The sequence below is a fragment of the Sinocyclocheilus grahami genome, unplaced genomic scaffold (assembly GCF_001515645.1).
Source record: "Sinocyclocheilus grahami isolate Dianchi unplaced genomic scaffold, SAMN03320097.WGS_v1.1 scaffold1094.1, whole genome shotgun sequence".
Classification (NCBI taxonomy): domain Eukaryota; kingdom Metazoa; phylum Chordata; class Actinopteri; order Cypriniformes; family Cyprinidae; genus Sinocyclocheilus; species Sinocyclocheilus grahami.
This window is the reverse complement of record NW_015506273.1, coordinates 82585-97599: the sequence shown is the minus strand read 5'-3', so window position 1 is coordinate 97599 and position 15015 is coordinate 82585. Positions and strand designations below refer to the sequence as shown.

At 38.1% G+C, this 15015-nt stretch overlaps 1 protein-coding gene across 1 annotated transcript in view; it reads right to left on the bottom strand.

Annotated features, from left to right (window-relative positions):
* The window catches only part of LOC107566705 (NACHT, LRR and PYD domains-containing protein 3-like), a 168944-nt gene that overhangs the window by 116833 nt on the left and 37096 nt on the right, over positions 1-15015 (bottom strand). Inside the window, 3 exon segments of the mRNA XM_016252234.1 lie at positions 716-889; positions 2850-3023; positions 12293-12463. Coding sequence (XP_016107720.1) covers positions 716-889; positions 2850-3023; positions 12293-12463 — 519 coding nt within the window.

The window sequence follows — 15015 nt, the reverse complement described above, 5'->3', positions numbered from 1 at the left end:
ATTCCCACTACTTAGCCCCTTTAGCGGGTACTGGCTGCCGTAATAGACAGAATATTAGTCTAAGTCAAATTTGTGAAGTCAGAGCAGCACAACCTTCTGCTGTAATACTGTTGTTATTCAGTCTGCAGAGAAAAAGAGAGAGTGAGCGTGAAAACAAAAAACAAAAAGACTGGAAACATTCTTCAGATTATTTCATTCACAACACACAACTAATACCTAAAGAAGGATAAATCTATATGATGGCTAAACTAATCTTAGTCCTCTAAAAAAGAATCACAATGCCAGTATTTAGAAAATGAAATATCAAACAATATTATACGTTAAGGGTATTTTATAAAGTATTAAACCATGTGAAATACTCACATCAGTGTGTTGAGTTTACAGTGTTTATCCTGCAGTAGAGCAGCGATCTGATTCACTCGTGTGTCTCCTAGTTCACGTTCACTCAGATTCAGCTCTCTCAGGAGTAACGGGTTTTTACTCACAATTCCAGTCACATACTGACAGGCTTCATCTGCAGCAGGACCCAAAAACCTGCAGAAGAGAAGATGAAGCAGGATTCAATTCAACTAATAATGAGGTAATGAAAAACAGCATCTGGTTCAGATGGTAAACAGTGTTAAACTGTCATGAAACACTTTATTACAGAAATACAATTTCTACAAATAATTAACTTGCTACATAATTTATTTTGTATTATTTCATCATGTCTCACCTCAGTGTCGTCAGTTGACAGTCTGGATCCTGTAGTAAATCATCAAGCTCCTTCACTCCTGATTGTCCAGGATCATTTCCTGTGAGATCCAGCTCTATCAGGTGTGAAGGGTTTGATCTCAGAGCTGAAGCCAGAGCTTTATAACCTTCTTCAGTGATACTGCAGTCTGAAAGTCTAGAGGCAAAAAACAACAGGAAGAAAATAAAGTCTCAAATGTTGTTACTCAAGTTTAAATTTTTCAGATTACAATATTTATAATTCTCAGCTTTCCAAAAATGTGCAATATTTAAGAAATGTTTCAAGACAGATGCATACTAACTTGTTTACGTACAAAAGTGATATTGCTGACAGAAATTTTCAGTTCATGTTTAAATTCACCAAAACCTAACCTAAGTATCTGCAGTGTGCACTGAGAGTTTCCCAGTAGAGTGGAGATTTCAGTCACTCCTGAGTTTTTTAGTTTATTTCCACTCAGATCCAGCTCGATCAGGTTTGAAGGATTTGAATTAAATGCCTGAATTGCAACACAAACTAATATGGCAGCGCCCATCATGCATTATAAATCAACTAACAAGATCATTATAAAGGTTTGTAAACGACAAAACACATACTTGAGAATTAGAATATCAGATAATTGGTATAGTTAACAAGTTTGTGAATATTTTGAAAAAAAAAGGAAAAACTAAATAGAACTGATCTGAAAATCTGTCGTACAGCACTACACTGCAAAAATGGCTTATCTTACTTAGTATTTTTGTCTTGTTTCTAGTCAAAATATCTACAAATTCTTAAATCAAGATACTTTTACTAGATAAAAGTAAAAGTCTCTAGTAAATATCTAGTAAAAGTATCTTGATTTAAGAATTTTTAGATATTTTGACTAGAAACAAGACAAAATACTAAGTAAGATAATCCATTTTTGCAGTGTACTGTGGCTATAGTGTGTCACGTGACAAACAATGCGTCGCCATGGATATAATAAGGTGATGTTGGAGGGTCAGCTAGAATATTTTAAACTTGTGTGAAAGGGTTAACAGTAAAGGTCTCATCACACTACATTCATCACAAACTGTGCTACAGTGATATGTGAGTAACATTTACTGTATGTGCACTATTTTTAAGAAAATCAAGTTTAAACTTTGAGAGTAAAAATAATTATTAATAAAAACTGTAAGATAAAACCTTAAAACACATACTTAACATTATTTCATAAAACATTTGAGGAAACAAACAAAAACAAACTAAAGGTTACGATACACAAGGCAACTTTTTGAGAAATATTGCTGGGCAATGATGCTATCAACGGGCAACCACACACAGGGCCCACGACTGATCTAATTATCCAGACAGAAGTTTGTTGCCCATTCTCAATGGGAAAGTGCCCAAACAACATTGCTCAAAAAGTTGCCCTGTGTATAATCACGTTAATACAAAAACTATATTATTATTAAAATTAAGTATTCATTCATTGAACTCACCTGAGTTTCTGCAAAGTGCAGTTTGTATTTTCTAATCCGTTCTGGAGTTTCTTCACTCCTGAATCCTGCAGATTATTGTTGCTCATGTCAAGTTCTTTCAGACTGGAGTTTGATCTCAGGACTGTAGCAAGAGCTGAACAGCTTTCCTCTGTTAGACCACACTTACGCAGACTATAATATTAAACATGAGAGAGAGAATTTACAAACACAAAGTGCATGCATGCTAACATTTAGTGACTACTGAGAATTACTGTGTTTTGGTCACCTGATTTCTATAACATACTGTATATCTACAATAATAAATGAACACAATACTCACGTCAGTGTGTTGAGTTTACAGTGTTTATCCTGCAGTAGAGCAGAGATCTGATTCACTCGTGTGTCTCCTAGTTTACGTTCACTCAGATTCAGATCTCTCAGGAGTAACGGGTTTTTAATGTGAAGAAATTCAGTCAGATATTTACAGGCTTCTTCTGCATCAGGACTTTGTAACAACCTGGACACAGAAAATGTACAGACATTACCTGCTATACAGTGATTTATTTTCACAAGCTTGTGAAAAGCCTTTAGTCATTTTATAGCTCTTACAATTGTCTTTTTAACAGTTTAATTTATTTAATTAGAAACTTTAAGACTATTATTTTAAGAACACTCACCGCAGTGTCTTCAGTGAGTAGTATTGATCCTGTAGTAAATCATTGAGCTGCTTCACTCCTGATTGTCCAGGATCATTTCCTGTGAGATCCAGCTCTATCAGGTGTGAAGGGTTTGATTTCAGAGCTGAAGCCAGAGCTAGATAACCTTCTTCAGTGATACTGCAGTCTGAAAGTCTACAGAAAATAAATCCAAGAATTACAATGAACTGTGGTTAAAATTATTTAATTAGTGGACAAATCACAAAATATGACTACATTACACTACAGCTGAATAAATGACCAAATATGCAGATAAACGGATAACAGATATGCAGGAACACAACTTTTAGTTTTATTCTGTCATCATTTATTATGTGAGTGAGGTGATTAATCAGCTATTACCTGATTAATTTGAACTTAAACTGATGCCAATGTAAAGAAAATGTAAACATAAAAAATGTAAAGAAAAGCTTATATTTAAAACTGCAACACATCTGAAAAATAATTATTCAGACTATGTGCCATTAAAGCTGAGATTCTCCCATTTTCAGTGATATATGACACATGTATGGGAAAATTCTTAAAGTTTTGTAAAACAGGGCCAATATTCACAAAACATTTTATCTTACCACTAAGAGTTCTCCTAAATAGAGAATAGAGAGAAGTCTTAAACTAAGAGTAAGAGTGGGTTGACCTCGTTGCTATGGATGATGTCAGCATCCTTACTATGCACACAGTGATTGGCTGAAAGGGGAGGGGTCTCTGTCAGAGATTTATTCATGGAAATATTAAAGAGTGCAAAATTATGTTGCCGTATTCAAATATTGTATTGTTTTAATGGTAACTGTGGAGCCTGTGGGTTTCTACTGGTAATTGGTCGCCTTTTATTGGTAGCTTGCTAAAAACCACTAAATCCTAATGGAATATGTCCCAAACCACACTACAGGAGCCCATTTTTTAATGCTTTTAATGGTTAAAAGTTGATGGTTTGTAATGTTTGTAATGGTATTTGTAGTGGAAATCATTAGAATTTCTGTGATGGTTTGTATTGTGTGTTTTTTTTCAGCAGGGAGGATAGTTTGTGATTTGGTCTTAGCGACTTAGGAGTCCTCTTCACTACTCCTGACATTTCACAGATTTAGGAGCTAGTTTTAGCGCTAAAACGCTTTGTGAAATACTCTTAGAGCAAACATTTAGGAGTCCTACATTTAGGATTGACACGCCCATTATTTTTCAGATTTTCTCCTAAATCTGGAAGTTGTGAGCCACTTTTAGCCTTAAGATGTTTTGTGAATATGGGCCCTGGTTTATTTATTATTATGTGCATGCCCAAAAAGCACAAAAAGATTGAAAGGAATGGGGGGAACCACAAGAGTTTGAGTGTAGAAACAATTCCCAAGTCAATTCACTGAAATGATTTGTATAACGTTATTAGCGAAATGAAACAAAAGTAGAAAATGTTATTAATATATAAATTAATATAGAGAATTTATGTAGATCAGGGGTTTTCAAACCTGTCCTTGAGGCCCCGCAACCCTGCACATTTTGTATGTCTTCCTCATCTAACACACCTGATTCAACTCATCAGCTCATTAGAGACTGCTTAGTTGAGAAGACCTGAACTAGGTCTCATAAGGAAGACATACAAAACATGTAGTGCTGGGGGGCCGCCAAGACAGGGTTGACAACCGCTAAAATAGATAATCTAATTCATGTCTTAAAAATGTGTATTAGCTTCCTTTTATTGCTAAGTGATGCTTTAACCACAGACTTGAAAAGTTAAAAGGTGAACGTGTTGGAGCCCATTGCCTCATGTATTGAGCTCTGCTGTTGGGCAGATAAACTAGTTAAAATAATTCAGATTCACAGAAGCAAATGTAGTACTTATGAACTTATGTGTTTGTTATTCAGAAGAAATTCAAGCAGCATAGTAAATGTCAAGACAGTCTGCCTACGTTTTACTGTTACATAGTACTACACTGTATTTTAGATTTACAAATTTAATAGGTGTGCATTAAGATTTATATTACTGAATCATGTGTTATATTACCATTAAATAAAGAAAAGGAGAAAAGGAAAATGTTTACTATGCATCGGAGCATTAAAAGTGGAAGCACATTCGATACGGATTTGCTAAATGTTATTGTTGTCACATTACTTTACTTTATCTGTCACAAATAATGCTTGAAATTTACATTTAATAATTCCTAAATTAAATTTAATTGTCTAATCTGTCTGGCCACTGTTTAATAATCAACCAAAAATATGATTATGAAATATGAATATGATAAGCGAAAAACTGTTTTTTTTTTTATCATTGCTTTGGCAAAGTATCTGTTAAATGAACTAAAACCAAAAGCACACTATGGCTTAATTAGGAATGGGTACCAAAACCCGGTATTAAATCGGCCCTGGTGCTAAATTATAAAAGACCAGAGTATCGATAAGCTCTGACGTTAACGGTTCTGCTATCGGTACTTGGGAAATTAAGAAAATACACATACATTTATTATTGCTATATATACATTATCTTGTAAATTCTATCTCCACTTAGTCGCCAGCTGTTTTTATATGCAATAATATTAGGACATTTGTCTATGATGCATTTTTGCTATTCGTAATTCAGAAGAGAGATCACGCTCACACGAAGGAGCTACAGAGCGCGCAACATGAAAGCCGTTTAACTGTGATGATAGAGGACAGAACTAAACAATCAAACGTCTGCTTACACTTTAGGCCTGTGTCTGTGATATTAAGCCAATTTTATTGTTGATTTAGATGTTGGCTTCCAAGGATTATAAAGTCACTCATTCACTAAAACTGATCTGCAGAAATGGAGCAAGTGCTAAGTAGAAGTTTTGATTATTGGGGCCAGTAAACATATGGAAAAGCTGATTGTTTTTGTTTAATTCAACATATTTGCTGTTTCCTGTAGCCTACATGCATTCTTAGCGCTTGCTGAATGAATTACTTAATCCACCTGTTGCTTTGGTCTTCATCAACAGCCGCTTGCGCCACCTGCTGGTGAGCGACTGACAGCAGCTGGAGATCATGCATCGGTGCTCTACTGCTATTCCTGCAGATCCCGGATGTGCAATGGCGAATTTTCTGCCGAATTTTAACCACTGAATTTGTGGAAGCGAATTTGGAAAGTGAAATAAAATGCACCGAAATTTGCCTGTCGAATATTATACATCGTATTTTTAAACAGATTGAATATTTAGGAAGTGAATTCTGGAAGGTGAATATGAATTATTAAATTTTTAATTATGAAAATATGTGTGAAATATTTTGAATTGAAATATTCACAGCTTAAATAGACAACTATGTTAAATTTCAGGACCTAAAAATGCAACCCCTGGAAATACAAGGAATTAAAATGCAAGCACTGTTAATGCAATGCATTATTTTTTCAATTAGTGCTATTCAACGTGCTTTTTTTCTTTCAAAGACATATGGCATTATTTTTCTTCCATAGAAGCGCTTCTAATCATTGTGTTCTTGTTAGCAATGGTTACCTCCAAAGAAACACTTGTAGCCATCATCGCTTTGCATCAAAATGGCCTCACATGCAAGGAAATTGCTACAAAGAATATTGCACATGAAAGAACCATTTACCGGATCATTAAGGACTTCAAGGAGAGAAGTTCGACTGCAATGAAGAAGCCTTCAGAACGTCCCAGAGTGTCCAGCAAGTGCCAGGACCGTCTCCTCCTGAGGAGTCAGCTGCGGAATCGTGTCACCTCCAGTGCAGAGCTTGCTCAGGAATGGCAGCAGGAGAGCATCAACTTTTGGACAAGGCCTGGTATCAAGAAGGGCAGCAAAGAAGACACTTCTCTCCAAGAAAAACGTCAAGGACAGACTGAAATTCTGCAGGAAGTACAAGGATTGGACAGCAGAAGACTGGTGCAAAGTTATTTTCTCTGATGAAGCTCCCTTCTGACTGTTTGGGACATCTGGAAAATCGATTGTTCGGAGAAGAAAAGGTGAATGCTACCATGAGTCCTGTGTTGTGCCAACAGTGAAGCATCCGGAGCCCAGCCATGTGTGGGGTTGCTTTTCAACCAAGGGAGTGGGCTCTCTCATAATTCTGGCCAAAAACACTGCCATGAATAAAGAATGGTATCAAAACGTCCTGCAAGAGCGACTTCTTCCAAGGATCCATGAGAAATTTGGTGATGAGCCGTGCATTTTCCAGCATGATGGAGCACCATGTCACAAAGCAAGAGTGATAAAGAAGTGGCTTGAAGATCATTACATTGAAATTTTGGATCTGTGGCCAGGCAACTCCGCGGATCTAAATCCTATAGAGAACCTGTGGTCAGTCCTCAAAAGGCGAGTGGACAAGCAGAAGCCCACAAATTGTGATCAACTCTGAGAACTAATAAGGCAAGAATGGATCGTCATCAGTCAGGATTTGGCCCAGAAGCTAATATCCAGCATGCCAGAGCGAATTGCAGAGGTTATGAAGAACAAGGGTCAACACTGTCAATATTGACTCATATTTTTTTGCCAATAAAAGCCTTTAAAACTTATGATATTTATAACTTATGTTTTTCAGTATACCATAGAAATATGTGGAAAAATAATCTACAAATACTGAAGCAGCAAACTTTGCAAAACACAAAATTTATGTCACTGCCAAAACTTTTGGCCATGACTGTTATATACGTATATATATATAAACCTAAAACAAAAAGTACCGATAAGAATACCGTTAAAGTACCGGATTGATAAGCAGTATCAGTAAGAGTAGTAATACCGTTAAAACCTTAACGATACCCATCCTTAGGCTTAATCTTTTCTTCAAGTCTGTTTACGCTGCGTGTTTCAAAGGAAGCGCGCACTTTGTTCAGGCGATCAGCTCGTGATCTGGTGTTTTCCGCATCTCAGAGTCTCGGGACAGTTTTATTATAGGTCTGCATGCAGAGTTCAGTGTTTGTATTCCCTGTGCAATTTGACATAAAATTAACAATACAGTCTTTTTATTATTGCGATATGTTTCTACATTTGTATTGCCAAAATAACTGCATTGCCATGCACAATTAAAACAGTGCAAAATGAAAATAACACAAAACAGCATAACACAATTTAAGAACAAAAGTTTCTATTTCTCTCTTGTGTGGATGCGCTGGGTCTCTTTCTGTCTGTTTTCTTTATGTCTGCACAAAGCCAGAGAAGCGCTATTCATTTGTTTCACTTCACAATAATAATAATAATAAAATCTGTGACGTCATGCACCTAATTTTTTGAGGTTCTACCTAAATGTAAGAATAACAATTATTGTGTATTTAGTGGCGAAAAAATATTATGACAGAATGCAACTGGACGTATGTAAAGTAGCAGAAGAAGAAACTTGTTTTCTCTGATCTATGTTTCAGATGCACGTCATAGTTTAACATCTATTCCTTGAAGTAGATATGGCCGTAAGTTATAAATTTCATAAGAAAAAGTGTAATATTCTCGTGTTAGTTTAATAAGAGCTGATGCTTATTGAGATGTTTAAACCTCAATGTTTGATTCTGAATTCTGGTACGATCTAATGGCTAACATGCTAACAGAGCTGTGCAATCCCTTTTTCATGCAAGCACATTGTTAATCTAAATCAATTGTTTATTTGGGCATTTCAGTGTGTAAGTGAATGTTTATGAACGTGAACGTGTAAATAATATTTTAAAATAGAATCTGTTTGTAGTTTGTGTCTTTTGTGTTTTTCTTAGTTTTACAGTTGTGTCAAGTAAAGTATTCATTGCATACAAAGAAGAACGTGTGACGGAGCTTTATTTCTGTTAGCTATCTGTCAGCACCTTGCTCAGAACAACATTGCCAGGACAGAATACACGGAATGTGGCTTTGTAACCAAGTCCTTCAAAACTTTCTGACTGAAACTCCTATTAGTCTAGAGAAATATGTTATCTTCACCTGTTGCTGTCTGCTCTGTGTGTGGAGCAGCTGCCTGATTGCTGTCTCCAACACCGAGAGCAGACGAAATGACAGAAGCAGCACAATTGGCCAAAATTATGGTGACATTCATTCTTATGTAAACAAACATGTATGTAACAATAAGCATTAGTGAGTTCAGCAAAAAAGTATAATTGTTATGTTTACATATCGTACAAAGCCAATAAAGTATTTAATATGACAGGTCTACTGTTGTTGAGGGTAGCTGCTGGTGAAATGTACTCACTTGAGTATCTTCAGCTCACACACAGGATTCTTCAGTCCCTCACAGATCTCTTTGACTCCTGAGTCCAGCAGACGGCTGTTGTTCAGGTTCATCTCTTTCAGGATGGTTTTGGAGGAGAGAACAGTAGCTAGAACTGAACAGCTTTTCTCTGTCAGCTTACAATTATTCAGCCTGAACACAAAAACAACATTATTTATTACAAATCAGATCAAAAGATTATCATATCTGCTCACACATGCGACTGAGAGATTTAAATAAACAGTGTACATCATGTTCACTCACTTCATTTTCTCTAGTTTGCTATGAGAGTCCATCAAAAGAGCAGAGAGTTTCTCCCCATCCAGGTCTCCTAATTTATCTTCACTCAGATCCAGTTCTTTTAGTACTAATGGGTTTGTACCCAGTACTTCAGTGAGGTGCTCACATGCTTCCTGTGCAGCAGGACTTTTCAAAAACCTACAGGAAGTAGAAAATAACTTAGATTAGATAACCATGTTATAATTTCATGCCTTTCGCAGCTCTCATCCTCCTTATGGGTACAGTGTATTTATGATCATAGTTGGGATAATTGCCTCCAGTTCTCCTGAGAAAATTAAATTATAAAAATCAAATTCATAATCATAAAAAAACATAATTTGTAATTATTCATGTTAATTATGTATATTATTGTTTGTGTCAGAAAACTTGGGTGTCAGACTCATGAAATTCAAATGTGTGTTGGTATTGAATTTCTTTAACTTGAAATTCAGTAAATTCTTTTTCCTGTCATTTTAATTTTGCATGTACACTACAGACACTATGACTGTGGCTTCATTTAAATATCTGAAAGCTTCTATCACCTGATGGTCTTTAATTTACAGCTTTCACCCCGCTGTAAATCAATGAGCCCCTCCACTCCTGATTGTCCAGGATCATTTCCTGTGAGATCCAGCTCTGTCAGGTGTGAGTTTGACTTCAGAGATGAAGTCAGAGTTTTATATCCTTCTTCAGTGATACTGCAGTCTGAAAGTCTATATATAAAAAGTTAAGTACAGCAGCTAATGCCTTAATATCACCTGCTTCATTCAATTTTCTAAATATTACATTAAAAAATGTAAATTGTTTGTAAGAAAAAAATAATAACAAATTTAAGTAACAAAACATTTTTGTCTCCACAATTGTCTAGATTTTTATCATTTGATCTAATCCAATAGACATTTTGTAATTTATTCTGTATCTTTGTGATTTTGTGAACGTAGTTTGCCATTTTGACAAGTTTGTCTTGTTAGTCTAATTCTCCCTGTTTATTTAAACCTTTGTGTTTTCTGTGTTAATTGTCTGGTATTGTCCATTGATGGATATACCGTTGGTGTTCTCAGTTCCTCTCTTGCTGCTTTCTTGTCACCTTGGTTTTTTTTGTGTTTTGTTGATTTTGTTTGTATTATAAAGTTCCCCGGATCAAACAAAAAGCATAAAGATACAGAATAAATTACACATCAATACATTCATATTTACATGCAGAAATGTACATAAATGAAAATACACACTTCAGTTTCTGTAATCTGCATTGTGCATTTTCCAAAAGAGAACAGATTTTCTCAGTTCCTTTGTTTCGTAGTTCATTTCTACTCAGATCCAGCTCTATCAGGTTTGAAGGATTTGAATTAAATGCTGAAGTCAGAGCAACACAACCTTCTGCTGTAATGCTGTTATTATTCAGCCTGCAGAGAAAGAAAAGACAGGAAACAATCTTCAGTTTATCTCAAAACCTTCATTAAGGAACAACGGCAGTCCTAATCCAAGCAAGCTACTAACAATAAAATATGAAATAATATTATATTTTAAATATGTTTTACATTTTATGTATTAAACCATGTACAATACTCACATCAGTGTGTTGAGTTTACAGTGTTTATCCTGCAGTAGAGCAGAGATCTGATTCACTTGTGTGTCTCCTAGTTCACGTTCACTCAGATTCAGCTCTCTCAGGAGTAACGGGTTTTTACCCACAATTCCTGTCACATACTGACAGGCTTCATCTGCAGCAGGACCCAAAAACCTGATGAGGAAATAATGAAAGAATTTATTTGGTGGTAAGCTATCCCTTAGCATTTTTTATCTAAATTATTATTATATATAAACACTAATGACAGCAGCAGCAGCAATATACTGTATTATACAGCTTATTGTATTAAATAAAGACTATTTATAATCTGCATTTTATCTGTAGTATTATTTCATCATGTCTCACCTCAGTGTCTTCAGTTGACAGTTTGTATCCATAATTTGTAATTATTCATGTTAATTATGTATATTATTGTTTGTGTCAGAAAACTTGAGTGTCAGACTCATGAAATTCAAATGTGTGTTGGTATTGAATTTCTTTAACTTGAAATTCAGTAAATTCTTTTTTCCTGTCATTTTAATTTTGCATGTACACTACAGACACTATGACTGTGGCTTCATTTAAATATCTGAAAGCTTCTATCACCTGATGGTCTTTAATTTACAGCTTTCACCCCGCTGTAAATCAATGAGCCCCTCCACTCCTGATTGTCCAGGATCATTTTCTGTGAGATCCAGCTCTATCAGGTGTGAAGCGTTTGATCTCAGAGCTGAAGCCAGAGCTAGATAACCTTCTTCAGTGATACTGCAGTCTGACAGACTAGAACAGGAATGAACATGTAACATTCAGATGATTAATCAGTAATTCAAAAAAAATCCTTGTTCCTTTAACAAATTAATAATAAATAAATAAATAAAAATTAAACAAAACCCATGACTTAATATCAATGCAAACAAAAGGCCCAGAGACCTTTAATATGTTAGACAGCAACTCACCTGATTTTCTCCAGTTTACAATTCTCCTTCAATCCATCAGAGAGAATCTTCACTCCTGAATCCTGCAGATTATTATTGCTCAAATCAAGATCCTTTAAACTGCTGGAGGCTGAACTAAGAACTGAAGCGAGAGCTGAACAGCTTTCCTCAGTCAACTTACACTTACTGAGCCTGAAAAAAAAAGATTCTTAAATTATTGTCATTATATAGTATAAATGTAAAACAAAAGTAAGCATGAACAAAAATATTTAAATGAAGCATTTCTTATATTGTCCATATATCTGAAAGTGACTCATCATTAAGCCTTTAAATGTACAGATATATTAAAACAGCACATTATTTAGTCACATAATTTGTAAGGCCTAATGATGAGCCTCTTTGAGATATATGGATAAAATGAGAAATGCATCATTTAGATATTTTGTTTTACCTTAGTAAATTGTCTTAGTAAATTTACCATAGTAGCTCCAATTCACACTTTACATTCTCCAGTCCAGTGCAGAGCAGTTTCACTCCTGAATCCTGCAGATTATTATTGTTCATGTTCAGCTCTTTTAGAGAGGTATCTGATCCAAGAACTGGAGCTAGAGCTGAACAGCTTTTGTCTGTTAAATTGCAATCATTTAACCTATAAGGGAAATTTAATCATAAAATCTGGTAAATGCATACATTTGGTAAATACAAAAATGTAAATATTTCTACCTAAACATTAAATATATTGTGAGGCTCATTGATCAGTAATTTTAAGACAGTGATATTTGCTACATAAAACAATCTTAAGCATGTTAAAAATGCTAAGGTTTATGGTTGATGTACTGTAGGACTGCAGCTAATATTATTTTGATAATTGATTAATCTATAGGTTGTTTATTTGATCAATTAGGACTAAATCAATACTTATTTCCTGTTTTATATATAAAAAAAACAATCTAATAATGTGCAAACTGGATGCTATGAAAACAAACATGGTGAATGTTTCTAAATAGGCTATGCTATACATTACATGAAAAAAAATGAAACATCATGATCTAAAACAAAACTGCTTGCCCAAAGTTTTAAAGTCACTTAATTAAGAATGATAAAGAAAAACAAAAACACAGACTAAATGTTAACTGGTAACAATTACATTCACTCAAAATAGTAATTATATTTATACCCCATTACAATAGTCTATTTACAGTTCCCTTTCAGTCGGTCACTCTCGACGTCACGTCGGAGGACCGACGAATTGGGATCTCGCTTAGAGAGACCAATCTACTTCGAGTGTAAACTAAACGAGCCAATGCACATTGGCATGCGATTATTGCATCCAGCTGCTGCTGATCACAGCGTGAGTATAAGTAGGCAGCAGATGCAGCGCATATTCAGCTTTTTGTTTCGGAGCCGAGCGGTTCTATCGTTCTTCTCCTGACCTTCTGCAGTAGTGACAAACTACAGTCAAGCACGCTCTTCGGTGGGCTCTCGTGCTGGTGGACGGCGCTTCAGCGGCAGTGGTTTTCCCGTGTCGAGTGGGTTGCACACAACAGGCTGCACTACCCCTGTGTGTGTTGCAGACGGCCATCTCCCCTGTGCGCTTCAGCACATTAAAAGAGCAAATTCCATTCTAAAAGAACTTCACGGGTGGAACGTCTTTTTAAAGACGCGTCTTTTTTTAAAGATGTCATACCATCCGTGCGTTTCTGGATGCGGTCGTTACCTGGTGATGGTCACGATCGCTGCCTCTCGTGCCTGGGCATGAAGCACGCTGAGGTGGCTTTCGTGGATGACTCATGCCCCCATTGCGGTGGCATGACCATTTCGGAGTTGCGGACCAGACTCCGTTACCTGCAAGGAGGCGGAGTGCCCGTGCCACTGCCTAGATCTGGGGTTCCCTCTGGCAGCAGCCGGGGGCGTCCTTTTTCTAGCAGTGGGCGGACTGGTCTGACGGTTACAGTGAGGAATTCCCCTCCGGGGATGCCCGAACCCGCCGGCACTGCGAAACCAGCGGAGCTCTCAGTAGAGCATGATGGACCCTTCTGGGGGGTACCACCTGTTTCTTCCGAGGCTCCCCCCGACGATCGGATGTCGGTTGCAGCATCGGAGGGTGAGCCGGACTTTTCCGGGGATGAAGATCCGTCAGCGCCGGAGATGGACCCGGAAATGATGGCTATGAGTCCCCCAGGTGGAGCGGTGGGTTGCGATGCAATTGTGTCCAAATGCCGCTACCACTTGGCGGGGCAAACCGTTGCTCCCCTCCCGGGCCTGTAGGCACTCGTCGCCCTTGATCGACATTGCCTATACCAGACTGGGGCCATCAGGTAAATCCTGCCCCGGCGTGCAGCTGCTGCCTCCACCCGGCCGCCGGTGGCAGCGCCTAAGCCCGCTCGTCGGCCCCCGCCAGACCTGGTGGTAAGCGAAGGAGCAAAAGGCCCTGAGACGGGCGACCCAGAGATGGAGGGAGTTGCTCTTCGGGAGATGGTGAACGCACCACTCCCTCCCCCGGAGGAGGGCCGGGTGGAGAATCCTTTGTTCCCTTTTTTCTGCCACTGGCCTCGCGGTCAGTGGTACCCAAATTCTCGACAAAAGAGCAATTTCTTCCTTCTCTGGGTCCCCTGAGGGGACGGGGGGCTGTGGACGGTCCAGAGCCGTATCACACTCACCCTCCTCTCTCGCCAGCGAGCAGCAGTGGGCGGATTTGGAGGACGAACCAACGGACTACCCACGCACCCTCTGCTCAAACGCAGGTCAGTGTTGCACACACTCAGACCCCGCCTCGGACCGGCAAAGAGACGCCCGGGCTGGGTCCCTGCATTCTTTCGCACTGCCCCACTGCGGGTACGCCTGTAGTTCCGTTGATGCCACTTGCGCGGCGTCTGGGAGCCTGGCTAGAGCTACCCAGCACGTCTCCATGGCTCCGTCGAACCGTCAGGCTCGGCTATACGATTCAGTTCGCCCGGCGCCCTCCCAAGTTCAGGGGCGTCCACTTTACGTCAGTGAAAGCAGCAGATGCCCCTGTCTTGCGGGCAGAGATCGCAGTCCTACTGGCGAAGGACGCGATAGAGCCGGTCCCTCCAGCCGATATGAGGTCGGGGTTTTACAGCCCTTACCTTATTGTACCCAAGAAAGGCGGTGGGTTGAGACCTATCTTGGACCTGCGCGTCGTGAACCGGGCCCTTCACAGGCTCCCGTTCAAGATGCTCA